This window comes from Lutjanus erythropterus, chromosome 14, assembly GCF_056507025.1.
Source record: "Lutjanus erythropterus isolate fLutEry1 chromosome 14, fLutEry1.hap2, whole genome shotgun sequence".
Classification (NCBI taxonomy): Eukaryota; Metazoa; Chordata; class Actinopteri; order Lutjaniformes; family Lutjanidae; genus Lutjanus; species Lutjanus erythropterus.
In genome coordinates, this window is record NC_139330.1 from 25236588 (window position 1) to 25250397 (window position 13810).

A 13810-nucleotide genomic window follows, 5' to 3' on the forward strand; every position below is an offset into this window, starting at 1 on the left:
AACGTGTTCCACTTGGTGTTCCTCCTGTATCTTTTTGTCATCAAATGACCACCAAAACAAAACCATCATGTTTGCACCAGTGAAAATTGATGCGACAACTGTTAATTTGATTTCAACACAACAGATGTTCTGGTGAGACTGGTCCCTATTTATTGTCCCATGTGTAACTGAACAATAAATCAAGTGTTCTTATCATCCCAGTGAAACAAAATCAATCAAATGACTTTTTTTTTTTTTTTTTATAAAGAAGAGATTTCACTGAAAACCAATGGTGGTAGAGTTCTCCATTGAAAGTTGGTGGGACTATTGGTCAGTGTTAGTTATGTTAATCAGAATCCAATCAGACAGATGTTTCATTTAAAGTTAACTGGACAGATGCTTCACTTAAAGCTAGAGGGCTAGCACACTGAAAATTACATAAACAAATAAAAAGCAATGCTGTTCCATTGAAGATCAACAGGTCAAATTTTTAAGTGAAAGTTAATGGGATGAAATGTTTCCACGGAGAGTCGATAGACCAACAGTAATCTTAGCTAGAGTGAAAATAGATCCACTAAAATTCAATGGGAAAGCCACTGTACTGAATAAGTAAATGCTGTCCCATTGACGTTCAATGACTCAAATATCTTAGTCAAAGTTGATGGGACAAATTTCAAAATTCCAAATTTAATAGGACAATGGTTTCTTTAAAACATATTAGGATGGAAATAAAAGTTAATGGAACAACAGTGATCTTAGACAGAGAGTAAATGTGATACTTTTTCTATTTACTGTTGTCGTTTTCAAGCGCTGATGACCAAACTGCACGTGGACAAGCATGTTGCTAAGTGTGGCCCACAGAGTCTTTGGGCCAGAATCTTTAGAGAGTAGCATTGTGTATAAATACTGTATATATACAGTGTAAACATGTACGGTGTGTATGGATAGATAGATAACCACACTGGAGAACACATCATCATTGGTTGATTTGATGGTTGAATGTCCTTTGGATTAATACTGCGTTGGTTTTGGAATGGGCGGTTTCATGAGGATGACTTGAGGTATTCACTCGAGCACAGGCCCCTCCTCAAAGTGGCTGCAAAAAAAAAGAAAGGGGAGAAAATTGACAGAGAAGAAGTTTAATGGGATTGATGTAGTAACATATTTCCACTTCTTGATTTCCCTACATTTACTTGTTTATAGATCTGTTTCAAAAGTCATATATCCTTAACAGTTAGTGTGTGAACATCCGAAATATTAGTTCATTCTAGCTATCAAAGTGTATGATTAGACACATATGAGGCCATTATGTCTGTTTACCAGTTGAAAGTTGTTTAGGAGTTGATCTACGTTAAGGTCATTGTAGCTCTCCTGGAAGGTGCTGGGTTCATCCCTGGACTCATCAGGGTCGCTGGTTCCAGGATCTTCTAGGCTGTGTGTGTGTTTGGGTAGAAAGTGGACAGACAGGAGGTAGAAAGACATATGAATAGGGTGTTTCCATAACATTTTATTCATACAATTTAGGAAACTCCAAGCTACAATGGGGGAAAACAGAATGGAAAATATAATGGAGCACCTGAAAAGGGAAAGAAATTTTATTGGGCCTAAATCATTTGAAAGAGTTGCCTTTATTATCACCTGTGTACTATTTCTTAACCATACAGTGAAGTGTGCTGCATGTTCTGCAAATTTGAATTTTTAATCTTTAAACAGATCCAATTATTTAGATTTTTTTTAAATTTTTTGTTGTTTTATGTGACTGTACTCCTTTTATTTGTGTATGAAGCAACGTTAGACATAGAGATTTCTGACTTGACTGTTTTTTATCACTTATAGTATGATTGTGTTTTGTTCATATAGTGCTGTGAAATTTTGTGCTGTGACAGCTTTTTTACCATTCAACTGATTTTGCTTCCTTTATTTTTATATATCCATTAATTCTGCTTTGTGGACAAATCTGAGGGGAGAATTTGGCTGTGCAGCTGTTTTTTTTGTTTTAGAGCTACAATGCCATGTTTAATGTGCGTGGTTCTGAGGAGTTTGGTGTGTGTTATCATTAAACACACAATATGCAAATTCTGTCCCCAGGGGTCTCTAACATTAAAACATTAACAAAAGACCTAATTCGACAACATCGTGAGGATCATAGAAGCATTGTTTTCTTCATTTTTAAACAACCACTATAGCTGATGAAGATCGATTTGACATGACTCAAGCATAAATCATGTTCATGGACGAGGTAATATTAACGTTTTATTCATGTTACGTTTACTCACAGTCGCCCACTTCCCACCTCCTTCCTCACTCTCTGACGTATCTAACAAACCCCGTGTTAAAGTTATAGCAACTAGTTTGCAATGGCAAGCAGGAAACACACCTTTACCTTGAATAAATTATAGATTTCCTTGCATTTGAACAGTGTTGATTGGGATAATGTAAGTACACAACTTAAAATATAAAACAGGTCTAGCATTTTTAGACATATATTGTAGACATGTTTCATATGAGCTGCAGTTTTTCTTAATAGCTCCAGTTGTACAAACTGGCTCAAGAGAAGTCATAAACTATACAGATGTCCATTAAAACTGTCTGGTGATGTGACTCTACCTCCATATTTGGCTACAACCTGTAACTTTAAAGTCTATGTTTTTACAGAGAAGGTGGAGGTGATTTAAATGTCAGTCAGTTTAAAGGAGAGAATTGAACTGAAACAGATATGGACAGATGAAGGTGACGAGGACTGATACCTTCTCTTTCCTGTTAGGACTGAGTTCAGGTACTTCTTGACGGCCATCTGTTTGCGGAAGCGGCTGTAGTTGTCTGTAAAGATGGCATCTGAGTGGCGTTTCACTGGCTCCTCCATCAGCTCATCACTGGACAGGAGAGATGAAAGAAGATTAGGGCTAAAAATAATATCTCAATATTTTTAGGCTATGCTACAACACTGGATACATATTTTTCTAAGATAATTTTATTAACGTAACATGTAATGTATATTAGGGCTGGACAATATTGTTAAAACCAAATAACAATATATATTTGACTAAATACTTTAATATTGATATAAAGTGATATACATAATCATCATTTACATGAATATAATGACTAAGTGGGCAAAGGCATATAATAGAACAGCCAGAACTGTCTGATAAATTCAGAAAATTACATCACTTCACTGTAATGCATCTTTTAAAACCAGAAAAAGAAAATACTTATGATATGTCATGATGTAATAACATCCAGAATCTAAGATGATATATAGTCTCAGCCTATAGCCCAGCCTTAATGAAGGTATTAGAGTGTCACACAGTTCAGAGGGCAGCAGGTTTCAGTGTAAAGTCAGTGCAGCTCAGGATCAGTGATTCATGGCATTGTTCTTCTCTTTGTATGTGTGTGTGTGTGTGTGTGTGTGTGAGTCCCTCCTGGCTGTAATGTAATAAAGCGGAAATGGTATAAATTAACCTTTAAAAATGTTTTGTCAATTACTAATTGCATCATCAAACAGGTTGGGTCTTTTCATTGCAAATGTCATCAGGTCCTCTGGTGTTAAACTGCACACATGACCAAAAGAAAAAACAAAAAAAACACCTGTCTACATGAAACAATAAAACATGATTTCTTTTCTCCCCTGACATAAAAGTTAGAAAACAGCTTTATAACTTCTTCTTTGTCTGAAGGGATTTACGGATGCCACTGATGGAACTGGGAAAATTAAATAAACTTTTTGATGTTGGATGTCTCTATATATAACTAACTTTTATGGTACGTTTCTGAATTATGTGTTTCGATAACAAAAATGAAGAAGCTGGCTTGAGCTCTTACAGTGAAATTCCTTGACGTTATTAAGTTTTTTTCTTGACTAAAACTTAACTAAACCACACTTTTAATCACACTTTGTGATGTTTTTGTGAGATAACTTTTGTATGAACTCAAAACAATGCAGAAATTTTCTCCTCAGACAACATTCAAAATGACAGTTTGCTATACTCTGAGATGACATTTGTCCAACTATTTTAGGGTGACATGCTGCGATTTCAGACCCCTGCACCGAGTTACATTTTTATCTACACTTTCACTTTTATATTTCACTTTCATAAATCTGAAACCAGGCATCAGATTCTAATTTTCCCTGCCATGCATTTTTGACGGGACTATAACCTGGTATTGGACATAGTCTTGACAGAGAAAAAGAGAGACAAATGCTGCCATGAAGTGAAGGTATAAATTGCCATCGAACAAGTTCAAAGTCTAGCAACCAATGAACAAATAAGGTCACCTACCTGACCCGCTTCCCGATCAGAGACTCCAGGTACCTCCGCGCTGAGAGCTGTCCGAGCAGTTTGCTGTATCCGCTGGTGAACAGACCGTCTGCGTGTCTCGTCGGTCTGCGCAGCGTCACAGGACAGATACATTAACATCTGTTTACATTTCATTTATTAAAGCACCAAATGAGACAACATGACACAACACAAACGGACGCGCACCATCTCTAACTCTGAGGGTGCGTTGGTTATAATTTCAATGGTCCATAACGGGCATGAAAGTTTCAGTTTTGCTGTTTTTTTTTTTTTTTTTTTTTTTTAATTTGGCTCCTCAAAGATACCAACATGTGTAAAATATTGAAGAGTTGAATATGAAATCACAGCATGCATCACGGCAGTATCAATTTTGCAGTGTCACTTTAAAATTATTATTATAAGAGATATTAATATTAATAATAATTAACATTATAGTGATTTTGGTCGAGTGCTTTCCCTCATTTTCTTTACTTTGTTGTTGTGGAAAGTTTTCTCTGTTCACCTTGAAACAATAGGCTACTCTTTCTGAGGCGCATTCATCTAATCTGTCACATTTTGCATCAACTAAACGCAGTGCCAATAATCAGTGATGACAACATGCACAAAATGAGCAATCCGGAGCTCAAATTCATCCACAGGTCTAATGATAGAGAGCTGCAGTTTTATTTCCTCTCAACAGTTTCAGTCAGAAAGAGCACATGTTTCTCTTACCTCATGGATGTGTATGGCAGACTCAGAGTCCGGGAGTACAACACACTGCACAGGGCTATTAGGAAAAGCAGCTGGGGGCCGGTCCGTTGTAACATCGCTTTACACCTGAGGATGGAAACGGGAGTAGGTTATTCTCCTGGACACAATGAGCATATCAATTTCTCACCGACGGAAAAAGATCGTGCTCTGTCTTCTGCTCAGTAAGTTTTATTCATTACTTTAAATTACGCGCAACAGCCAAATCATATAAGCGGTTCGTTTCTTGGGGCATAGGTAAGAAATAGAGGAACAATTCAGCCATAGAGAGCCGTTTGGTCACCGATCTTTGATAAACCATTATTTAATGATGAATTTAATGGTCAATTTTGTCAGTAGAGAGCAAAAAATGCGAGAGTCTAATGCACAATTACGCATTCTGGTGACGACAAAAACGCTCATCACACCTCGGGACGCTGCAATTCTGTTGCCCCAGTAGAGACCGCGAGTGTTGACTTTCTACTCACAGAAACCTAGTTTTCCTGAAATGAGTTAACCACCAAACTTGGTTTCAATTTAATCCAAAAGAAGTCAACCGATTAAATTTAAACGTTGAAATGTAAAAATCATTGTGCAGCGCAGAGATCCATTACTGTTTAAACTTAGATTTTTTAACTGATTCAGCTTTCTCGCTCTCAAGTCACTGTTGTCCAATCGAAAATGAACAAAACAAAAGAGTATTTTAGCCATGAAGGATATTATTCTTTGAGAAATCCCTCGGTCGATTGTAAATTTTGACATGAGAAAAGAAAAATGACTCATAATCCAATGCGTAATTACGCACAACGCAGACACAGGCAAGGATTAAACACTGCAAGGACGCTGAAAATCTGTTTCCACCATAGACCACATACATAATGCAATGAATCGAGCTGCTGCTGACATTAAAATTTATTCGACGTAAATCTCGGTCTTATGTGGATACTTATCCAAAAGCTGGCTTTAGTGCGCAAAAACAATAAAAACACAAGTTCAAAATGGCCAAACACAGAGACCACCGAGAAAGCAACATCTAAAAAACTGAAAATAATTTCTAGATAAGTATAAAACCTTACATGTGCTCTAGATAAAGTTGTCTGCTTTTTGGTCTGTCGGTTGCGCTCTCCAAGGTCCTGATCTCGAGCCGCTGCTGTATCTCCACTCAGTTGATGCTTCTTGACTCTGTCTGTCTTTCTCGCCTTCAGGTCTTTTATACACCTGGATGTTTCTCATGGAGAAGGAGGGGGCTTCAGATTCGATCACAGCCTGAGACGTCAGTCGGCTGCTTCCGTCATCGGTCTGTCTCACGGTCGGAACCAAACAGGCCGATGGTGAGACTAATTGGAAGTTTTTTTTTTTCGTTTTCTTCTAACTAATCGTAGGAATAAATTTATATGCCAAGGTTGATGCAGTTGACTCATCTGGTTATTTCCCCTGGGCTCCTCTCCCATCACAGTGCGGGTCAACAGCTGGAGAAAGGCAGTAAGGGAGAAACTGGAAAATGGATAGGAAATCAAAATGGAAAAGATCAAGGAAGGAAAGTGAAACTTGTTGTTTTCTGCAGATCTGTTATACAAGAAAGAAGAAGACGAACAAGAAGATTAAGGGGGCCAAAGCTAAGTATAATTAGAAAAAATAATAAAACCAGTTTTACTCTTTCACGCAGCACCAGTGGGATTCTAGAAATACTGATAAAATGATGATGACTGAAAATCTTGAATGCACAATGTCTAAGATCTGCTCTCTGCTCAAAGGATATCTTACACTGTCATACTAACACAATTCTAAAAATAAACTTTAAATTTTTTTTGTAATTTTCTTTTAATCTCCTCACCTTTTTTCAGCCCTGTTAGAGTTCATTCATCCCTTTTTCAATCTCAAACCAAATCAGCTTTCCAACATAAATGGAGATAAAGTGTCACTGAAACATTGATACTTCAGGCTATGAAATGCACAGTCATCACTGAGGAATATATTGCTTTTTATACCACATTCGAAGCACTAAATATCAGTCAAATGACACAGTGCAAATCATAAAAAACTGCCAATGAAACAGTCCAGTTTGTAATCTAAGAATCACCTAATGAAGAACCAGGACTGTCAAATCTGTCAAATATCTACTTTTCATTGGTTTTGCCATGCCTCTGTGTATGTTTCCTCCACATTTCCTGTGCCTGATCATGGTTTGCGCATTTGAAGTCAGCTCACTGTGTGAACACACAGCAGTGAGTGAGATTTGCGGACGACAGCAAGACCTCAGCTGCCTCAGACCACAGTGACGTCTGACGGACGTTTCTTATGCGTGTTCATGGGCAGATTATGAGACGATTTGCTCCTGGGCAAGGATGTGTACAACTTCACCCTTTTCTAAATTCACCTGTACCTCAGTCTGTACCTGTATCTTAATACCAACAGCATATTACATTCAAAGTTAATTTTTTTTTGGCTATTCCTTCTATTTTTCTGTCAGCTCTGTTATTGATATGAATGACTAAGCACTTTGACTGTGTGATAAAATTACATAGTTAAAGCCACTACAAGGAACTTAAACTGTATTCATTTTGGAGGCCCCTGTGGACAAAAGTGGCAGTGTTTCCTCCACAAAAAACACACAATATAAATACTTATTAAAAACTATGGTCCTGCTACTATTAAAAAACTAGCTAACACAATACTCACTGTAACTTTGTCTGGGAAAATATAAACACAGGCTCATTTCATCTGATTTCACAGAGAATCTGACCCTTTGGCAGGCATTAGGAATAAGAATGATCGCACAGATGGTCTTGTTTGTTTATGTAGGCCATATAAAGGCATCAGTATTAAACTGAAACTGTTTCATAGCCAGTTGAAAACTCCTTTATGGTAGCTTTAATAACTTCACACAGAGTCTCTGGTCTACGGGTCCCCTGGGCTTGGACCCATTTGGTCCGTTCACTGTGTATATATGTCAATAATCCAAGCCCTAAGTCTGAGATCTGCATTTCTTTTACCACTCTCAACTGAACACCAAAATAATGTCCTGAGCCAACATCCTGAAGTGACTGTTGCCACATCTATAGTTTCTTATACATTCTTTTACACAAAAATTACATACGTGATGAGAGATTTGTGCTATTTTGTTCCTGAACAAAAGTTATCACAGGCCAAGTTTAGCTTATGGACCACTTTGAATGATTCTGATTCTTGTCATTAAAATGCATTTTTGTGCAATATATAAGCTGGAATGAGATGTGATTGGAATTAACATTTCCTTTGTTATGTGTTGCTTTGTCTCATCATGGTACAAATATTTAATTCCACAACAATGTTACTGACATCCCACTGCAGCCATTTAAACCTATTTGTTTTCATCCTTAGCAATAAGCACCAAGCACCATCCGCGATGCTTAAGACTGAATAAAAATACAAGGATCGTGCAGATTACCATTTTAGACAAATACAGTAAAATTTTGGAGGGTGTTTGTGAGATACTGACACTGTTTTCTATTTCAGGTTGTGCTGGGCTTTTACAAAAGGACACCGTCAGAGGACTGAAGTGTTTCTGAATCCACCCACAGTGTCCCTGATGAGTCTGATCTGCTCTGCTGGAATGGCACTGTGAATTAGTCGTGACGTTGGCCGGTGCCTCATCCATCCATCCGTCCGTCCATCCATCCATCCATCCATCCATCCATCCATCCATCCATCCATCCATCCATCCATCCATCCATGAGTGTGAACCATTTAGTCCTATCACTGGAGAGGAAAAGATGATTGGTTTAGACATGACATACAGAGAGACCACAGAGCTGTAGCTAACAGAGGAGAAATTAAAAAAAGATAAGACAAAAAGAAACAAGATGATGTTGGTGTTAAATTAACATAAATACATTGAACAACTTGAAAGGGACAGTTAATCCCAAAATAAATAATAAAAAAAAAAACCCTGGCCTGTAATGCTATTTATTCATCCAAATTTTTTTGGTGTGAGTTGCTGAGTTTTGATTAGATATGAGCCGTAGAGATGCCTGTCTTCTACCCAATATAATGGGATGAAATGGGCCTCTGCTTGTGGCACTCAAAGTGCCAAAAATACATTTGACAAATTTGAAACCAGTGTCTCTCTCCAAAAATAACATGGGGCATGCTTTCTGGTGGATTCCAAAGTAGTTCTGGTGGATTCTAGAAAGTCATTCTTACATGAAACGGCTCACGACAAGGTCTGTGGAGTTTCTGTCATAAAAGACACTGAGCATAAAAAATAACCTTGCTTAAGCAGGTTCTGAGAAGAAAACTTGTAACTTAAGCATCTGTGATCTATAAAAATCAATTTATTGATGACACTTGCATTACAGTCAGTGATTTGTCCTTATATAATGAAGTACAGAGAGTTTCCCGACACAGTCCTAGCATGAGGGAGTGAAGGACAAGATGAGCGATGATGAGGTTCATCTGTGGCTCGCCATCTCTTTCATTAAGCAGAGAATCCAGTATCCAAGGTCCAAGGAGGATCTCAAAAATCTGTGTAACAACATAGATAGTACTGTCAGTCCTGAAAGATCATTTATTTAATAAAATGAATGAAATGATCACTTCATCAAAGTTCTCAAAATGCGTCTTCAAAACAGCCATTAGCAGCAATATAAAAGAAATGAGCTACAATGCACATTCAGTTTTTCCCCATTCAGAGTAAATACAGAATTTATCATTTAACCTTTACTTTCACACCCTTTAATATCTTACAGCAGTAAAATTTAACAGGAGTGGCTTTCAGCCTGAAAAAGTACACACACTCTCCCTGCAGTACTGCAAGAGGGCTGCCACCTGTTGACTATGGTTAACAGTACGCCAACATGACTTAGCTAAAAAATGAATCACTAAGAAGTCCTTGATCGTCTCTTTCACTGTTCTTGTCTGTTCTTGTCAATGTTTTCCTGCATTTAGGAGAAATGGTACTTTACCAAATTTGGCCATATTTTTACAGCAGTTTTTTTTTTTTTTTTTACAGTGAATTGCTTGCTTTTTTTTTTTTTTTAAATGAATGAGGCCCCATTGTTGTGAGCAGTTTCATGTAGGAACATCTTTTTTCTGCAGTAGAATCTACCAGAACTACTTTCTTTTCTACTAAAGAACAGACTTTGGCTTTGAGAGTACAATGAAGATGTATTGAACTTTGAGGTCACTGCAAATTGCATTTATTTGCATTTCAGAAAAATATGATTCATTTTTGCTTGAATTTGTGGTTGCTTACCTGACCTGGTCACAGATTTTATTTACCACTACATTGTGACAACAGCATCTCTGGCCTTCTAGTTCTTTGATATCTCCTCTCAGTCAGCAGATGACCCCCCACTCTCCCTCCTCCTCCTCCTCCTCCTCCTCCTCCTCCTCCTCCTCCTCCTCCTCCTCCTCCTCCTCCTCCTTCCTCTTCTTAACCATGATGGCACCATGTGAACCTTAATGTGATCAGTCCAGAGAGAAAGTAGATTACGCAGAAGTCCATGGGAGAAGGAGCTGGTCTAATTGACAGCAGTGATTGGACACAGATCCCTGCAGGAAGAGGAAGCTGATGGAGGAAATTATGTTGATGGAATGTACGGATGAAAACGTTCCTATAGATGAGCAGGCCACCTCACCGCTATACACAGGATGACACAGAGGAGGACAGCAGGAATTTAATGTCTTTTTTTTTTTTTTAAATCTAATTGGTACTCTGACTACCCCAACCAGTGATATTTCTACTTGTAGAACTGGGTTTACTTTTACATCTGGCTCATTATGACTGGATTAAGGGTCACCAAGATAAAAAAAAAAAGTGCCCCCTAAAATTGTAAAAGAAATGTTATGTAGGTGCCTTGAAAGAGAACTCAAAGCATTACAAAAATAATTTAGTTGCTTTTAAAATCATAATTATCCCCTCCAGGTATAAGCTGGGAGGAACTTATTAAATACTGGAGGTCATAGATGAAGGTCACTGTAACCTCTTGTTCCCGTTCTTGTTGATGTAATATCTCATAGATGCCTTTAGGTAATTTATTGAAACTTAGCTTAGATGTTCACTAGTACTCAAAGATGAGCTCTGAGCTCAGGTGGAGGGCAGATCCCAGAGCCGCAGCTCAGAGGGGCCCTCCACCCAGGCAGCTGCTGCAGGAGGTTTCTTTGAGCTAGCTGCCTGACAGGAGAAAATAAATGGCAAAAAGGGACAAATCACCATGCAATGGAGGGAGATCATTGATCAGCTGTGTCTGGGGATCTTTTAACTTTTTTTTCTGATTTGGCTGTTCTTTACCTGCCGCCAGTGTCAGGCACCATTTAAAATTTCCCCTCTCATAATAAAGGAAGTAACGTGGGCTGGCTACCAGAAAGCAAATAAATCAGTGGCTGTCAGGACTCACAGGTGATAGGGGTGTGAGGGAGAGTGTAAAAAAAAAGCAGACTATAATATTTCTTATCCATTATTCCAGCATAATGTCAGTGACCACCACAATGTAACTGTACTGAATTTACTGTAATTAATGTAAACATAAGGCGAGACCTTTCTGAAATTCTGAAGATGTTTTCCAGAGGAGAGAATGTAGATATCACACCCAGAGAAGACATGTCGCATATTTTAGTCTTTTTTGTGACAAAACAAACAAACAAACAAACAAACAAACCCTGTTAGAATTTGATAATCTGTGGCAGGTCACTTTTTAATTTGGAACACTGCTTAAAACAGGGATCATGAGAGCATTATGAGAAAACTACAAAAACAGAAATATGAAAAAGAAAAGTATGTATTTCATAGAAATTTCCCTACCTCAAACAAATAAAACATCATAATTTTTGTTCACAAAGAACTTAAATAAAGATAATATCAGATGTCAAATACCGATTCAGGCATTAAATTTTAGTGAAATAAAGGTTAGTAGGATAAAATCAGCAAACCCTTGTTTACTTATTTTCCCTACATAGATTACATTCATTCAACTTTGTTTCACTCTTTATTTCTCCCCTGGTCTTCCGTGCACCCCAAGAGGGCCCGCCCCCCATTTTGGGAACCACTGCAATTTATCACAAGCAACTCTAAAAATTTTCATTAGGGGTTACTCATAAACTAATGGTTAATTAGTAGTTAGTTCCTCATTTGTTCTTCATTATTTCTTTCATTAAGTAACTATCAACTAATCATTAACTGATCATTAGCAACTATGAAAAACTGGTTACGGGTTATTCATTAACTAATGGTAAACTAGTTCCTCATTCATTCCCAAAATACTCAGTTTTTGTGTACTTGACTTAAAAGTGTTACCAAAATACTTAATTGCAAGTAAAATCCAGAATTAAAAATATTGTTGTATTATAAGTACTATAGAATAGCATATTATTCTGTTTTTTATCACTGATGAATACATATAAGAGCATTTTATGTTGTAGGTGTACTCAGTTACATTACACTACCACAGTGTCGCCACAACCCTGACTACTACTACTATAACTTTTACTACTGCTGTTTTGGTTGCTACTATCTTCTTAAGGCTACTAAATACTTAAAAAATACTGTGGTGAACATCACCAGTGGATTTACTTTTAGGTCCAAATGGTTAATGTTTCTGTAATGAGACGCTTTGCATCACGATTCTCCCAGCAGCCAGTGTGACGAGGGGAATTCCCTGGCTCGCTGAGTGCCTCCTCTGCACCACATTATCCAATTAGCAAACAACAGAGTGATGGCTCTGATGGCAGATTACTGCTGGCAGCCTGATGGGACTCACTGGGGTCTCTCTCTCTGTCGCTCTGTCTCTCTCTGTCTTGTGTGTGTGTGTGTGTGTGGCAGGTAAAGAGACTGAATAAAGACCTGAGATAATATACAGATAGATGATGACAGAGTGTGAAATAACTTTATCACTTTCCATTCTCTGACTTTATCAAAGACAGAGAATGGACATCAAAATGACTGTAAGAATGATAGCGACAAATTAAGGAAAAACAGGATTTGAGGGATCAAAATGAAATAAGAAAACACTGAAACTGTGAGTAACTGTTGAAACACGAGGTCTTTGATTCCACAAAGAAGTAAACTGAAGTAGAGCAGATGTAGTGAGTGCAAAAGATTAATATTCATGAAATAAAAATACGCTATAGAAGAATTTAATTAATTTATTTTTTGTCTCTACCAGAATCTTTGCAAATAGTTGTTGAATAGTAGAATTATTGCTCAGCTCAGCTACTGCATGTTTTGTTGTCTAAGAGGCAGCTCATCTCCAACACAGGGATATAACATTTTGGTCTTGTTGGCCTGGTGTCACGTTCCTCCTCCCTCTCTTTTACTTTTGGACAAATTGTAACAATCACATTATGATGGAACTAAAACTGAAACAGTTGTAGTCCTCCTAGGGCTGTCAAATTTAATGCATTAATAATGCGTTAACGCAAATTCCTTTTAACGCCATTAATTTTTTGACGTGCGATTAACGCGTTCTGTTGTATTGGCCTGACCAATAGTTTGAATCAGAAGTGAGCTTCCCTGTCACCCGACAATGTAAACAGGCTTACCTGTTATGAATATTGTTCCGTCATTATATAGACTGAGCTGAATAAAGATGAGGATTTTTCTCCTCAGAGGACAATATTTTATTAAAAAAATAAACTATTCTTAATATAAATAAACAAAGAAACAAATAAATGCATGTAAATGGTAACTTTTTCCTAAAATACTGCTGGGTCTGTGGTGTTGGACTTTGACCTGCTCCTCCTAGCAGGTTGACCATATCCAACTCCTAATCTGGTCAGAAAGGCCTTAAGATCATGGTAATGCTATTTTGTGAAGATCTCGACATATCGTC

At 37.6% G+C, this 13810-nt stretch overlaps 1 protein-coding gene across 1 annotated transcript; it reads right to left on the reverse strand.

The window, feature by feature from the left end:
* Positions 1 to 238: 238 nt before the first annotated feature.
* vip (vasoactive intestinal peptide) lies at positions 239 to 6188 on the reverse strand. The gene is made up of 6 exons (XM_084735658.1): positions 6080 to 6188; positions 4989 to 5093; positions 4260 to 4364; positions 2727 to 2852; positions 1300 to 1411; positions 239 to 1075 (listed from the first exon to the last, which is right to left on the reverse strand). Coding segments are annotated over exons 1-6 (459 nt in total). The 5' UTR covers positions 6082 to 6188; the 3' UTR covers positions 239 to 1066.
* Positions 6189 to 13810: the final 7622 nt, after the last annotated feature.

Bases quoted from the DNA above. Each gene is read 5' to 3' on its own strand.
- vip (XM_084735658.1), bottom strand. The intron at 4,365-4,988 runs GTAAGAGAAACA...GACGCTGCGCAG, and splicing joins CTGCCATACACATCCATGAG to ACCGACGAGACACGCAGACG. The intron at 2,853-4,259 runs GTAGGTGACCTT...TCTCCTGTCCAG, and splicing joins CTGATCGGGAAGCGGGTCAG to TGATGAGCTGATGGAGGAGC.